The sequence below is a fragment of the Crocodylus porosus genome, unplaced genomic scaffold, assembly GCF_001723895.1.
Source record: "Crocodylus porosus isolate Cpor-Errol unplaced genomic scaffold, CroPor_comp1, whole genome shotgun sequence".
Lineage (NCBI taxonomy): Eukaryota > Metazoa > Chordata > Crocodylia > Crocodylidae > Crocodylus > Crocodylus porosus.
In genome coordinates, this window is record NW_017728931.1 from 48761922 (window position 1) to 48773716 (window position 11795).

General features: G+C 40.7%; 1 protein-coding gene across 2 annotated transcripts in view; it reads right to left on the bottom strand.

Annotated features, from left to right (window-relative positions):
- LARGE1 (LARGE xylosyl- and glucuronyltransferase 1) overlaps window positions 1-11795 on the bottom strand; it is a 297653-nt gene that overhangs the window by 175802 nt on the left and 110056 nt on the right. For both annotated transcript variants that reach the window (XM_019544811.1, XM_019544812.1), the window contains exon 4: window positions 4066-4189. In XM_019544811.1, coding sequence (XP_019400356.1) covers window positions 4066-4189 — 124 coding nt within the window. The remainder of the gene's footprint in view (window positions 1-4065; window positions 4190-11795) is intronic.

Genomic DNA, 11795 nt, shown 5'->3' on the forward strand with positions numbered 1-11795 from the left:
AGTCTCTCATTGTAGGGTCTGCCCTGCTGTCCCCGGATCATGCGGGTGGCCCTCCTCTGGACCCTCTCAATGTTGTCCACATCCTTCTGAAGTGGGGCGCACAGAACTGGACACAGTACTCCAGCTGTGGCCTGACCAGTGTCGCATAGAGGGGGAGGATCATCTCCTTGGCCCTACATGCGATGCACCAGTGGATGCACGACAAGGTCCAGTTAGCCCTGCCAGCCGTGACCTCGCATTGTCAGCTCATGTTCATCTTGGAGTCAGTAATGACTCCAAGATCCCTTTCTGCCGCCGTGCTCTCAAGAAGGGAGTTTCCCATCCTATAAGTGTGCTGCTGGTTACTACTGCCCAAGTCAGGCACCCTGCACCTGTCAGTATTGAAAGGCATCCTGTTTTTGTTAGTGCCCCCCTGCAACCTATCTAGGTCTTGCTGCAGTCTTTCCCTCACCTCACTCCAAATTTTGATATCATCAGTGAATTTAAACAGGGTGCTTTTCACCCCGTCGTCCAAATAAAGAGATTGAACAGCACAGGCCCAAGGACCGAGCCCTGGGAGACTCTGCTGCCCACTTCCCCCCAGGTTGAATATGACCCATCCACCACCATCCTCTGAGTATGATCCTTCAGCCAATCTGCAATCCATCTGACAGTGCAGGCATCAATGCCACAGTCGCCTAGTTTTTTAATGAGGATGGAGTGGGAGACGGTGTCAAAGGCCTTGCTAAAGTCCAGAAAGGCTACGTCCACAGCGACACCTGCATCCAATGCTTTTGTGACCCGATCATAAAAGGCAACCAGGTTGGTCTGACATGACCTGCCCCTAAATGAAACCATGCTGGTTGCCCTTGAACATCATCCCTGAAGCCGGCCTATCGCAGATGTACTTCTTGATGATCTTCTCAGAGAGTTTCCCTAGGTTTGAGGCAAGACTGAAGGGCCTATAGTTGCCTGGGTCCTCCCTCCTCCCTTTTTTAAAGATGGGGACCACGTTGGCTATCTTCCAATCATCTGGCACCTAGCCTGAGCACCACGAGCGCTCGTAAAGCCGTGCCAAGAGCCCTGCAATAACCCCTGCTAGCTCCCTCAACACCTTGGGGTGGAGAGCATCTGGATCCGCTGATTTGATCACGTCCAGCCCCTCCAGAAGCTCTCCCTAGTATTTGCTTCGGATTGGATTTCGCCAATTTGGAGGCCAGTGATTCAGTTTGATGATTTGAATCACTGTCCTGAATCAATTTGGCTGGATTTGATTCAGAGATTCAGCCATGGCCAAATCAGCCAAATCAGATAGGCCCCATCCTCTGCCTACTCTCCCAGCCCAGTCAATGGTGCCCTGCCTGGCCCCAGCTCTTTGAAAAAAAAACCCTGGCACTCACCATTTGCTGCCAGGTGTGTGTGGGCGGGAGGGGAATCCCTGCTTTCCCCCACTGCCCCATACTGCATGGGGGGCTCTGCCACAAGCTCCCTGACCCCTGCCCGCTCTCTCAGCCCCACCCCACCTTAGCTGCCCCACCAGGCCCCAGCTCCGGGCTCTTAAAAAAAAAAAAAGCCCCACACTCACCAGCTGCTGCAACAGCCTTGGGACTTCTGGGGGCTTGTGGCCTGGGTCCCCCCCGGTCCTCCCTCCTTCAGCGCTGCCCTCCCCAGCCCCCTACTTACCAGCATGGAGTTGGGGTCCAGTGCCCTGCAGCAGCGAGTGGGTACTATCCAAATCTCTGAAGCTCTCTGAATCTTTTCCAAATTGATTCAGAGAGCTTTGAATCAATTTGGACCTTTTTATTGGTCTCCTGATTCAATTTGGATTCAGAGATTCGGTTGCCGAATCTCCTCCGAATTGAATCAGCACCCAAAGCAGCCCACAGCCCTACTACCTGCTGTAACGCCAAGGAAAATGACAGTATATTTTAGGAACTGTAGGAGATGCTATGGAACACTGCCAAATATTTTAGCCTCCAATTTCTACCTTTCTTATATATATAATCTAGTGAAAAGTATCCTCTGAATTCTAAACAGCTATTTGAAAAGAGACAAACACTCTCTTGCTGAGAATGTTTTTCTCAAAGGACATTATTTATGTAGGACCTAGGCAAAACAACCTTTTGTATTCCTTTCTGTTGGCTGAGCAAGAGCAGTCAAGAACCAATGAGTATTCCCACAGCTTTCTGAAAGCCTTAGGCTAGCATCTTTGATGAAGTATATAAAAGGCAGACTTGCTGACTCTTGCTCCATAAGGAACAACGGGTATGGAAGTTCATGATTTCGGAACTGATAGAGGACAGCTTTATTTTTTGAGCTGTTAAAATGGTGCCCCAAATCTATGAAACATAGGTAAATAAAAGGCAAATGAAAAGCAACAATCCAGTTAATTGTAATTTAGTACAGACTGAATATTTTTAAATTTCTGTGCTGACTTCATAAGAATTCTACAATTAGAACAGAATGATAGAAGATAATTAGTTCTGAAACAATCTAAATTAAATCAACCTATTTACAGGTCCATTTTTGTTGCTAGCAAGATTTCTAAGAAATTACTCCGATGCCCACGTGAATTTTCCTAACACTAATTAATAAAATATGTTCAATGCATACAAAAAATTAAACCCAAACCAAACAGATCATTTCAGAAGCAGCTAAGCTATTCTGTTACATCCAACTGTAAACTGCTTCTCTGCAAACTCAGCTGAAATTTTGAGAATAGTCTGAATAAGATTATACCCACCTGTGACATAATACTCCTTAAAATTCTACTACTATCAATAACTCTTTGCTGTCATGTGGCTTAGTTCTGTCACATTCACCCACATTGAGAATTATATCCTACATTCTGATGTGGCTACTGAAGTCTGTGGAACTGCTTGTTGTGTAGTAAGGCATACTGTAAGCAGGAATAGCGGGATAGGGAAGATACAGTTTCTGCACATAACATTAACGACACCTAATAAGCTCCCTTGGTTTCTCTTTAGGCAAGTAATGTCACCCAGACCTAAAAGAGCATAAGAAAAAGACAAAAGACAATCCCACCTGAATGGAAAAGCTAATTTTGTACTGTTTTTGCCCTACCATCTGCAGTGTAGCACGTACAATAGACACATTAATGTCTTTCTGACTGTGTGCTTTTAATGACCAGAAGGATGGTAGCTCTCTACCTAGGTTAGTATCTGATTGTTGCTAAATGTTGAAAGAATATTAAATAAAAACAGTGATGAACCAAATCTCAAAGATCATCTTTTCCTTCTGTCATCTCTTTCTACAACATTTTACTCTTAAGATCCTAGCAAGTGGCACGCTTTGATTTTACCTTAATTAGCATAGCAGTTTGCTAAATTTTGTTTTTCCCTTTCTATAGGATGTTGATCAAGTTGAGCACTGGAAAGGCTGACTGGCTATATAAATTACTGCCACCGTCTCCAAAAGCTCAGTTTTGAATAGCAAGATCAATGTCCACACCTGGAAAACGTGCGGCCCAGAAACTCAACACTGAGCCTTTGTGATCTAACTTAAACTTCATAACTCTGCAAAAAGATAATTACTTTACGCTTAGGAGTGAGCAATGCTTTTTATAGAGCCCTCATTGCTTCAATTAATCCTTTAGAAAAGGTATCCAAACAAGGCAGCTACTTTTTTTCTTTAAAAACAAATATTGATATGGGGCACAGTGTGTTGTACTTACAGTGGTTTACCTATATGCCTTTGGAAGCCTGAAAGACTGAGTACTTCTACCAAATGATAGGTACTTACAGTATAAGAGGTTTAAGACTGTATCTTCCCTGAAAGGGGAATATATTTTTTTTAACAGGAAAATAATGTGATTTATCCTTAAGGGCATGGAATCTTCTGCACAGCAAGGAGAATTTTAGAGCTTCTGGACTATATGTGGCACTAGCAATGTGGTATCTGCAATGATTTGTGCACTACAGCAAGCAGCTCTGGTTAAGTTGAGCTAAGACCCTATTCAGAGAAACTGAAATTCTTTCATCCATATGGCGAAATCCAAATCACCAGATAAAACAAGAAAGGGAAACCAGAACAGCTTGAGTACACATTTGTTTGGTCTGTTTTTACCTTGAGTTCATCTGCATCGTAGAAGTCTATGCGCACAGCAGGGACCATCCAGGTTTGGAAGAGGGTTGCCAGAATCTGTTTCGCAATAGCATCTGCGATGAGGTGGAAGTGAAGAGGGTTTCGCCTGATGTCAAAAGGGAGACATACACACTGGTTAAAACATTTGTAGTTTAAATTATAAATCAAAGACATTAGAATTTACAAACTTTACCCCATCTACTGTTGCATACATAATATGGAACAGCAAGAATCGCAAAGCACTGTTCCATAACTGCGGCTCCTAGACATTATCACAGTAAAAATCAACAGTAAATGAATTAACAACACTCATAATAGAGATACAGAACCAGTTGCTCAGCTGGTATAAATAAATGTAGTTGTATCAATTCCAACAGAGCATGCTTATGCACGTCAGCACAGGATCTGGCCATAAAGTCCAATTTGATTCTTTAAAGCCTATAAAGACAATCCCCCGTAAGGGACTTGACCTGACAATATGATGGCATTTAGTTTTCTGGGTCACCCTGGTTTATTTGTCTCTCTGATGAGAATATTTGCCCTTGGGAAAGGAGGAAGAGGAGAGGTTAAAAAATAATCACCCAAAAATGAGGTGATATTCTAGGACCATTGAGCTTACACACACCAGCGATTCAAAGCAAACACTGGGTATAGCCAGCCATCCTAGGAGAACCAAGCTGGCTGTTCCAAGTCAATGCCTCCTAGCTACTGAAACTATAACTATAAAGGGGCTCAGTAAATAGATTGACTGGGAATTGCAAATCCCCTCTTGCCTCTACCCTTAAGGGGAAGGAAGTGTTGGAAGAAACCAGGCTCAAAGGAAATATTTTGCTTTAAAATGTGTCAGATTTGGGTTCAGACAAATATTGATTTGATATATCAAGCCAGGATGAGTGATAAGACAAAGCTAACCTGAGTCAAAGGTCTGATAAAGCTTACAGAATTCCTTTTTACTGCAGTAGGAGCTCTGACATTATAAATGCCATGGTTAAATCACCTCTCCTTGCTTCCCTCTTTGGGCGAGAGAAAGCAACAGCTTGGTCTTTATTCAGCTTCTGTGGTAGGAGCATGGAGACCTGTCAGTGGAATTTAGTCATGATTTGTAGTGAGAGGGGGTATCGCATATTTATCCAAACGCTAGCAACTTCAGTCAGCAGAGAGGGATGGGAGTGTGTGAAAGTCAGTAAGAAGACAGATGGTCCATTTAGCCTTTAGCATCAGCTCAACCTTCTTTCGATCCCCAGGGAAACATAATGGAGTCTCATTTATGTGGAATTTATAAAGGTAAATGGGTGTACTTGTCAACTGATATTTTTCATCCACAACAGAGGAACATTTAATTTCAGATGCTGGGTAAGATGGAAGGTAGCTGATACTACTAAATTGTGCCACACAAACAAGAACAAGGGAAACTCATGTGAGTTTAGGCCAATGTGCTTCCATTATATTTTGATTTGGTTTCATTGAAAATGTCAAAAGTGTTTCCTCTTCCCTGATCCACATCCTAGAAAAATATTTCTCTCCCTACACGTTGTTTTTATTTTGATGGTGTTCAATGAGAGAACCTAAATATTAGTGTCTAGGGAAGAAAGAAAACAAAAATCATACCATATGCATTCAAGAATGTATAAAACAAGCAGAATATAATAAAATAGTTTGTCCCAGCAAAAATAGAAGATCATTATGGTGACATTAGGCCAGTCTTCCAATGCCAGAAAGACAAGCTTTCTGCAACTGGAATCTAATGTAGCACCACTGAAGTCATTCTCTTGACTTCAGTAGGGGAGTGAATTGGGTCACATGCTCAAGGAAAAGGTATAAGAAGTACAGTTAAGAAGCCTATCAAGGAATGGAAAATCAAGGTGGTGGAATAAGGTAAGGGCTTCACTTAATCTTATTCATTTATATGAAATGAATGAAACCATGGCAGTACTCCAACGAGAACAGAGAGGGTTTTTAATCTCTAGCATGCCCTGGCCTGGGGAGGGGAGAGGGAATGCTAGAAAATAGATGAATAGCTACTAGAATCCCAATACAAAACCAAAGGGACCAAAACAATTATGTCTGCTTCATCCGACCAGCATGAGAAAAGAGGAAGATACCATGACTCATCTAGATTTCCTAGCAAGAGAGACTAGGCACCTTGCCAGAGGAAAGAGAGTAGCAGAGATTAGAAAAAAACATTTCACTGGCAGAGAAAAGGCCAAGGGAAACAAAGTACAGCATCAGTGAATCTGAGGACCAGCAAGGGAAAAGCTCAAGGTGAGCGCCCATAAGTATAAGAATTCTATAGGTTCTTCTACCCAACAAAATTTGAGGTTGATTTCACTTCTGAAGTGATATTTTGCTTGGTAAAGCAAGAGCAACAGGAAGATGTTCCCACCTTTTTGAGTCATTAATTCACATCATTCAAGTTATGGTGGAGAAAGAGTAAAACTGAGAAAAACAAATTAGTTTCCTCTCTTTTCAAACCAGGAAACATTTAATTTGTATATAAGGAAATTCAGATGTCTACAAGCATTTCATACTTCTTTTAATGACTTAACGCATTTGAAACTTTAATGGAAATATGGACATTTTCTTTAGTTTAGCTCCTGCTGGGTAAAAGAAGACAGACATAGCTGTATTCTTAAAATCACTTTCAAGATGTTAAATCATGGTGAAGATTCCTTTAAAGGGATGGGATGTGTCAGATGCAAAATGGAGGTTTAACAATCATGAATGTATATCACCAGCACAGGTTCCAGTGAGCTGCTCACAGATACAGCCAACCTGTGCTACCATGGCACACCTTCTGTGAAGTGGTTTTAACTATGTAATCAGACATTGAACAAAACCCAAAATACTTTATTGCAATGCTGAAATCACACAAAAGCCTTTACTGTTTATCTGACATTCCTTTGTTGCTGGTTAAAAATAAATGGGTATAAACCAGCCATGAATAAATTAGCCTATAACAACAAAGCGTTGATGCTAGAACAGGCTTCCAATAGAATCAGTAGGGACAAAAAGTATTTAGCTACTTAATAAAACAGAATTCGCTTGCTTTATGAAAGGTTTCATACAATGTGGTTGCCTACAACAGCAGGGGATGGAGTGAAGTGATGCAGGAAGTCACTTCTAGCCCTTTGTTCCTCAAACGATGCAGGATAAAGCTTTCTGGAGGTGGAAACAAGAACTCAGAAGACCTGTCTCAAGTTAGCAAGTTAGGTGGCTTACTTTAAGCCACATAAACTTGAGTCAGGTTCCACCATGTGCAAACATTTGTGCAGACAGCTGGAGGCAAGTAATTCCAGGTGGAAGAGGGGAGCTGGCTGGTCTGGGAGGGCAGAGGTGCTGCCTAGGCCTGGGGTGTACCAGTCAGGCTAGCCTCCTGTCTGGCTGTGCCAGTTTGTTACAGGTTTTATAGAGGTCTAAGGCCCTATCTTAACAGTCAATCAAATCATATAACTGACTATTTTTTGCACACAGTTTAAACACTGCTTAGAGTAGATTCCATACAGAAGGGGCCTCTAACATTTGAGCAGACCAAGAGTATACTAAGGAATTATTTTTTCTGGAATGGGAAATTTGAACACCAGGAGTTTTTAAAATTTATTTTTACAGAATGGGTGCCTAAAGATAGGCTCCTAAACCCATGGCTTGATTTTTAAAATTCTTGATTGCCTATTTACTTCAGTGGACCTTAAGGGGCTGAGCAATTCTGGAAACCAGAGAATTCATTCAGGTTGCTAAATATAGACTTAAGGTTAATTTTAAGCACCTGTGTTAGAAAATTTTGGCCCAAAACTTTCTTTATTTGGCTTTTGAGGAAAGGGATTTAAAAATACACCCCCCCCACCCCGATTTGATAGCATAAACAACATCTAAGAAGCATATCTATCCTGGGGAAAAAAATCATCTTCCTCAAAATCCAGATGAAGTTTTGGTCCATTTTCTTTGAAGTAGCCACTGTCACAGAGTTAAATATAAAAATGTGTAATAGAAAAAAAGAAACGGGCAGACAAGTTTCACTGCTGTCCTTTTTTTCTGTACTAATAGGTAGCTCAATTGTTAGCAAGTCTAAAACAGCTGCTTGGTTGCATGATCCTCTCTCCCTCCACAGCTGAAAAAAAAAGTATTTTCTAAAAGTACATAAAGGTCAGTAGCCCAGGGGGTTTATTTCCAAAAGCTATACTTTATTAAGAGAAACACAACAAGGTAATACTTTTTATATCTATAACAAATGGATACAAAAACTTCAAAAAGAAATTATAACAGACAGCTGGGGAAAAATCTGTTTCAGTGACCATATGACAAACCATCTCTCACACGGAGAGAACTTCAGTGGAAAAATCATTGAAGATTTTTCTTAACCCTACACGTAGAGTATTGATTAAAAACTACCTGCTCCCCAAACTTTTGGAGAGATCATAAGGTGGAATGAACCACCCCCTCTCATATCTTCTTGTTTTGTGCTGACATAAAAAAACTTTGGAAATTAAGTGAAGTGTGTACAGATAACCTATTTCACTGAGGGGGAGGAAAAAACCCCTATTTTCTCCCTTAATTCTATATTGTTATGGATGAAAGCAAAGCAAAAGAAGATGAACTATTACAGATGTATCTAATGGAAAGAACAGGTACCATATTCAATTTTTTGAGGAAAGAATTTCCGATTAAAATAGACTGACAAGTTTAAGGAGATAAAACAATGACAGAGGTCTTGGACTCCTAAATTAAATCCATTACAGCAAAATGGTCTCCCTGGGATACAGACATGACTTGACACAACATTTAATTACCATCCAGTATTGACTTGTGTCTTCTATTCAGAAATTAGATGTTACTCACATTATATAATTGATCTTGGTTTATGTCCATTCTGTTTGGGTTAAGAATGTTCAATTACTGCAAACATTTGTGCCTCTGTTCAGTTTTAAGCTTGTTAATCGTGTTATTAAAGTTACTGGAGCGACTTAAAAAGTTTATTACTAGATGTTTGCAGGATTGAGGCCTACATTTGCTCATTCAGGCAACAATGCGTTTGGTACCCTTTTAGAGAAAGAACACACAACTTGTGAAAGATCTAGAGAAGAAATATTTAAAAGTACTCCAGGTAATGCAAACCTATGGGGGCTGGAGGTGGAACTTAGCAACACAGAGTAGTGGCATGAATTTTTTACAGTATTTGTGAGGAATGCCACAACATAATAATGTTAGACATATTGGGGGGAAAAAAATTAAAAGCCTAAGTAATTCTGAAGCCTAACTCCCATTTTCAAGTAACTTGGGCCAAAAAAGAGATGCATAACTAACTTGTCTTGAAAGTCAACTGAATCCAGGATCCTTTATATCACATTAGAAAACATAAATTTAGGTACTTTCAAAAAAATTTCCCACTGACTTAGCCAACCCATCAGACACTTGTAATTACTTAGTGTTTATTCTTTTGCCCTGGTAAAACTATGTTTAAAGCTTTATTTAGATCACAAATGAAATAAGATTTGTAGTCTCAACCTGGCCCTCTCTGGAAACTTATCAGCTGCTTGTACATGCCATGGGGACTTATTCGGTTTAGTTCTCCCTAAACTGAAACAGTGGGTTTTTAAAAACACTGCTTCAATTAAGGGGGAATTAAACCGAACTAAACCCCCATCCTTAATTGCCTCTTCGGTCCAGAACACACACACCCCACACAAACACACTTTCTTTGTTAGGTAGTAAACTAAAACATCTCAGGGGTGTTTTATCTTGCTATGTACCACAGTCATTTAAAGCGGAATATGCCGCTGAGCATGCAAACAGCAACACCATTAAAGCAGACTATACCACTGAACGTGCAAACAGCAATGCCATTAAAGTGGAGCAAAAGAGCATTTAAGCCACTTTTGTGGCATGTACAAAGGCCCATCGACATCACAACACTTTTATAAAAACTGGAATAACTAAGGATTCAGATGTCCATGACTGGAGAGCAGGAATGTTACAAGCCAGAATGAAAGACTGACTCTAAAAGCTTCCCCCACGCAGCACTGTCAATGCATATTTATCAGTCTGAAAACTGCTATTTCAGTTCTGGTGAGTCTCCCCTGAGAACAGACTGTCAATTATGTCAAACTGTGTTAAAAGCTGTTGCAATTGTGTGACAGGAGCATATGCTTTCTAAGACAAAACCAGGACCAAAATTTCATATGGGAATGAAGTACAGTGTTGAGCCACTGGTGTGTTCAAGTAAGGAAGACTCTAACCTCACTAAACCATACACCTCCTTTTCTTCCTCCTCATAGTCTTCTTCCTACTCCCTGGGGCCTGTATACAAGAACAGTCTCTCAAATGGCTTGGACACGTTGCTTTGTCTCTGTCTCATGAGCTCCATGGTATAACTAGAATCACAAACTCAGTGTTTGTAGCTGGCAGAGGAAGAGCTGGGGAGAGCTAACATACTCCGTATACCAGATTTTCTCCACCTTCACAAATGGGGAAAAGCGATAGTACACTCCATCTTTAGAAACTCCTGTAGACTTCATTCCTAATGACCCAGCATTCCTGCCGTCTTTTGTCTTTCTTTACTGCACTCCAGCACAAAGGTAGGGGCATAATAAATATGTAAATGCAAAGGAGGGAAGGTGATTAAACTGACACGATGTTCTTTTCTCAGAAATTTGCCACAGACTGTATAGGACAGTCTAGGGACCTCTATTGTATAAAAATACAGTGACATTCCAGCTGAAGCACCCTTTAATTGCTAAATCACAATGAAATGCCAATAAAAGCATGGTGACATCTGCATGACTACCAGATAAATTCTCTGCAATCAGTGCTGTTCCAAGGAACCCTGAATGAAGCCTAGCAGAAGAGTAGACAATGAGTGTGTTTGTTTGGAAGAAGCCAATCACTCAAATAGCAGGATGTGTTTGAGGGGTGATAGGGAAGCGCTGAGGTGCATTGGCAAGGCTGTCTCAGAGGAAGTTACTCAGTGTCTGTCTATTATAACAGGTCCATTTTCTTGCAATCTATTATTTCAGTTACACAGCACAATTTTTCCATTTTTCTTTGTTGCTGGCAGTGTTAAATCCTCCACCTGTTAGATCAGGTCTGGCTGAACATTTATGATCAGAAGCATCTACAGAAAAGACTTTGACAATATGCTTGGAGGCATGTACATTTTACTCTTTTTAAATATATATGTGAGAGTGAATATAGAGATCATAAAAGCAAGGCATTAATAACATCAATTGATAGCCAGATATAGAGCAAGAAAGATTCTGCCCTACCATACACACACAGAGCCCTCTATGCAACTAATCTCTGACCTGTATCACCCCTGGCTATTCAAGTCCCCCAACAAGATACTGCCAACCATGCTAAATAATGTAGTGCACATATAGGGATTAGGAAGAGACACCTCCAAGTCAATTTTCACTTGTGACCCTTCAGTAAGACTTTAAAGCAAGAGCTAACACGAAATGTACTTACTTTCTAAACCAATCAGCTGTTCCCACCTGACTCCTCATAATGAACCAGTAAGACCTGAATCAAGTTTTTTATCCAGTTAAACAGCTCTTATAAGGAACAAGAAGCCTTTTTTTCTATCTCCCTAACCTCTAAAATGCATGCCATTTTTTCCAGATGGCATCGTTTGGACAAAGAACACAATTCAAGAACCTCATTTTAAGTTCAAACCAATTTTCAGCTAAAAATATCTGATAAGATTTCTTTTTTTTTTTTTT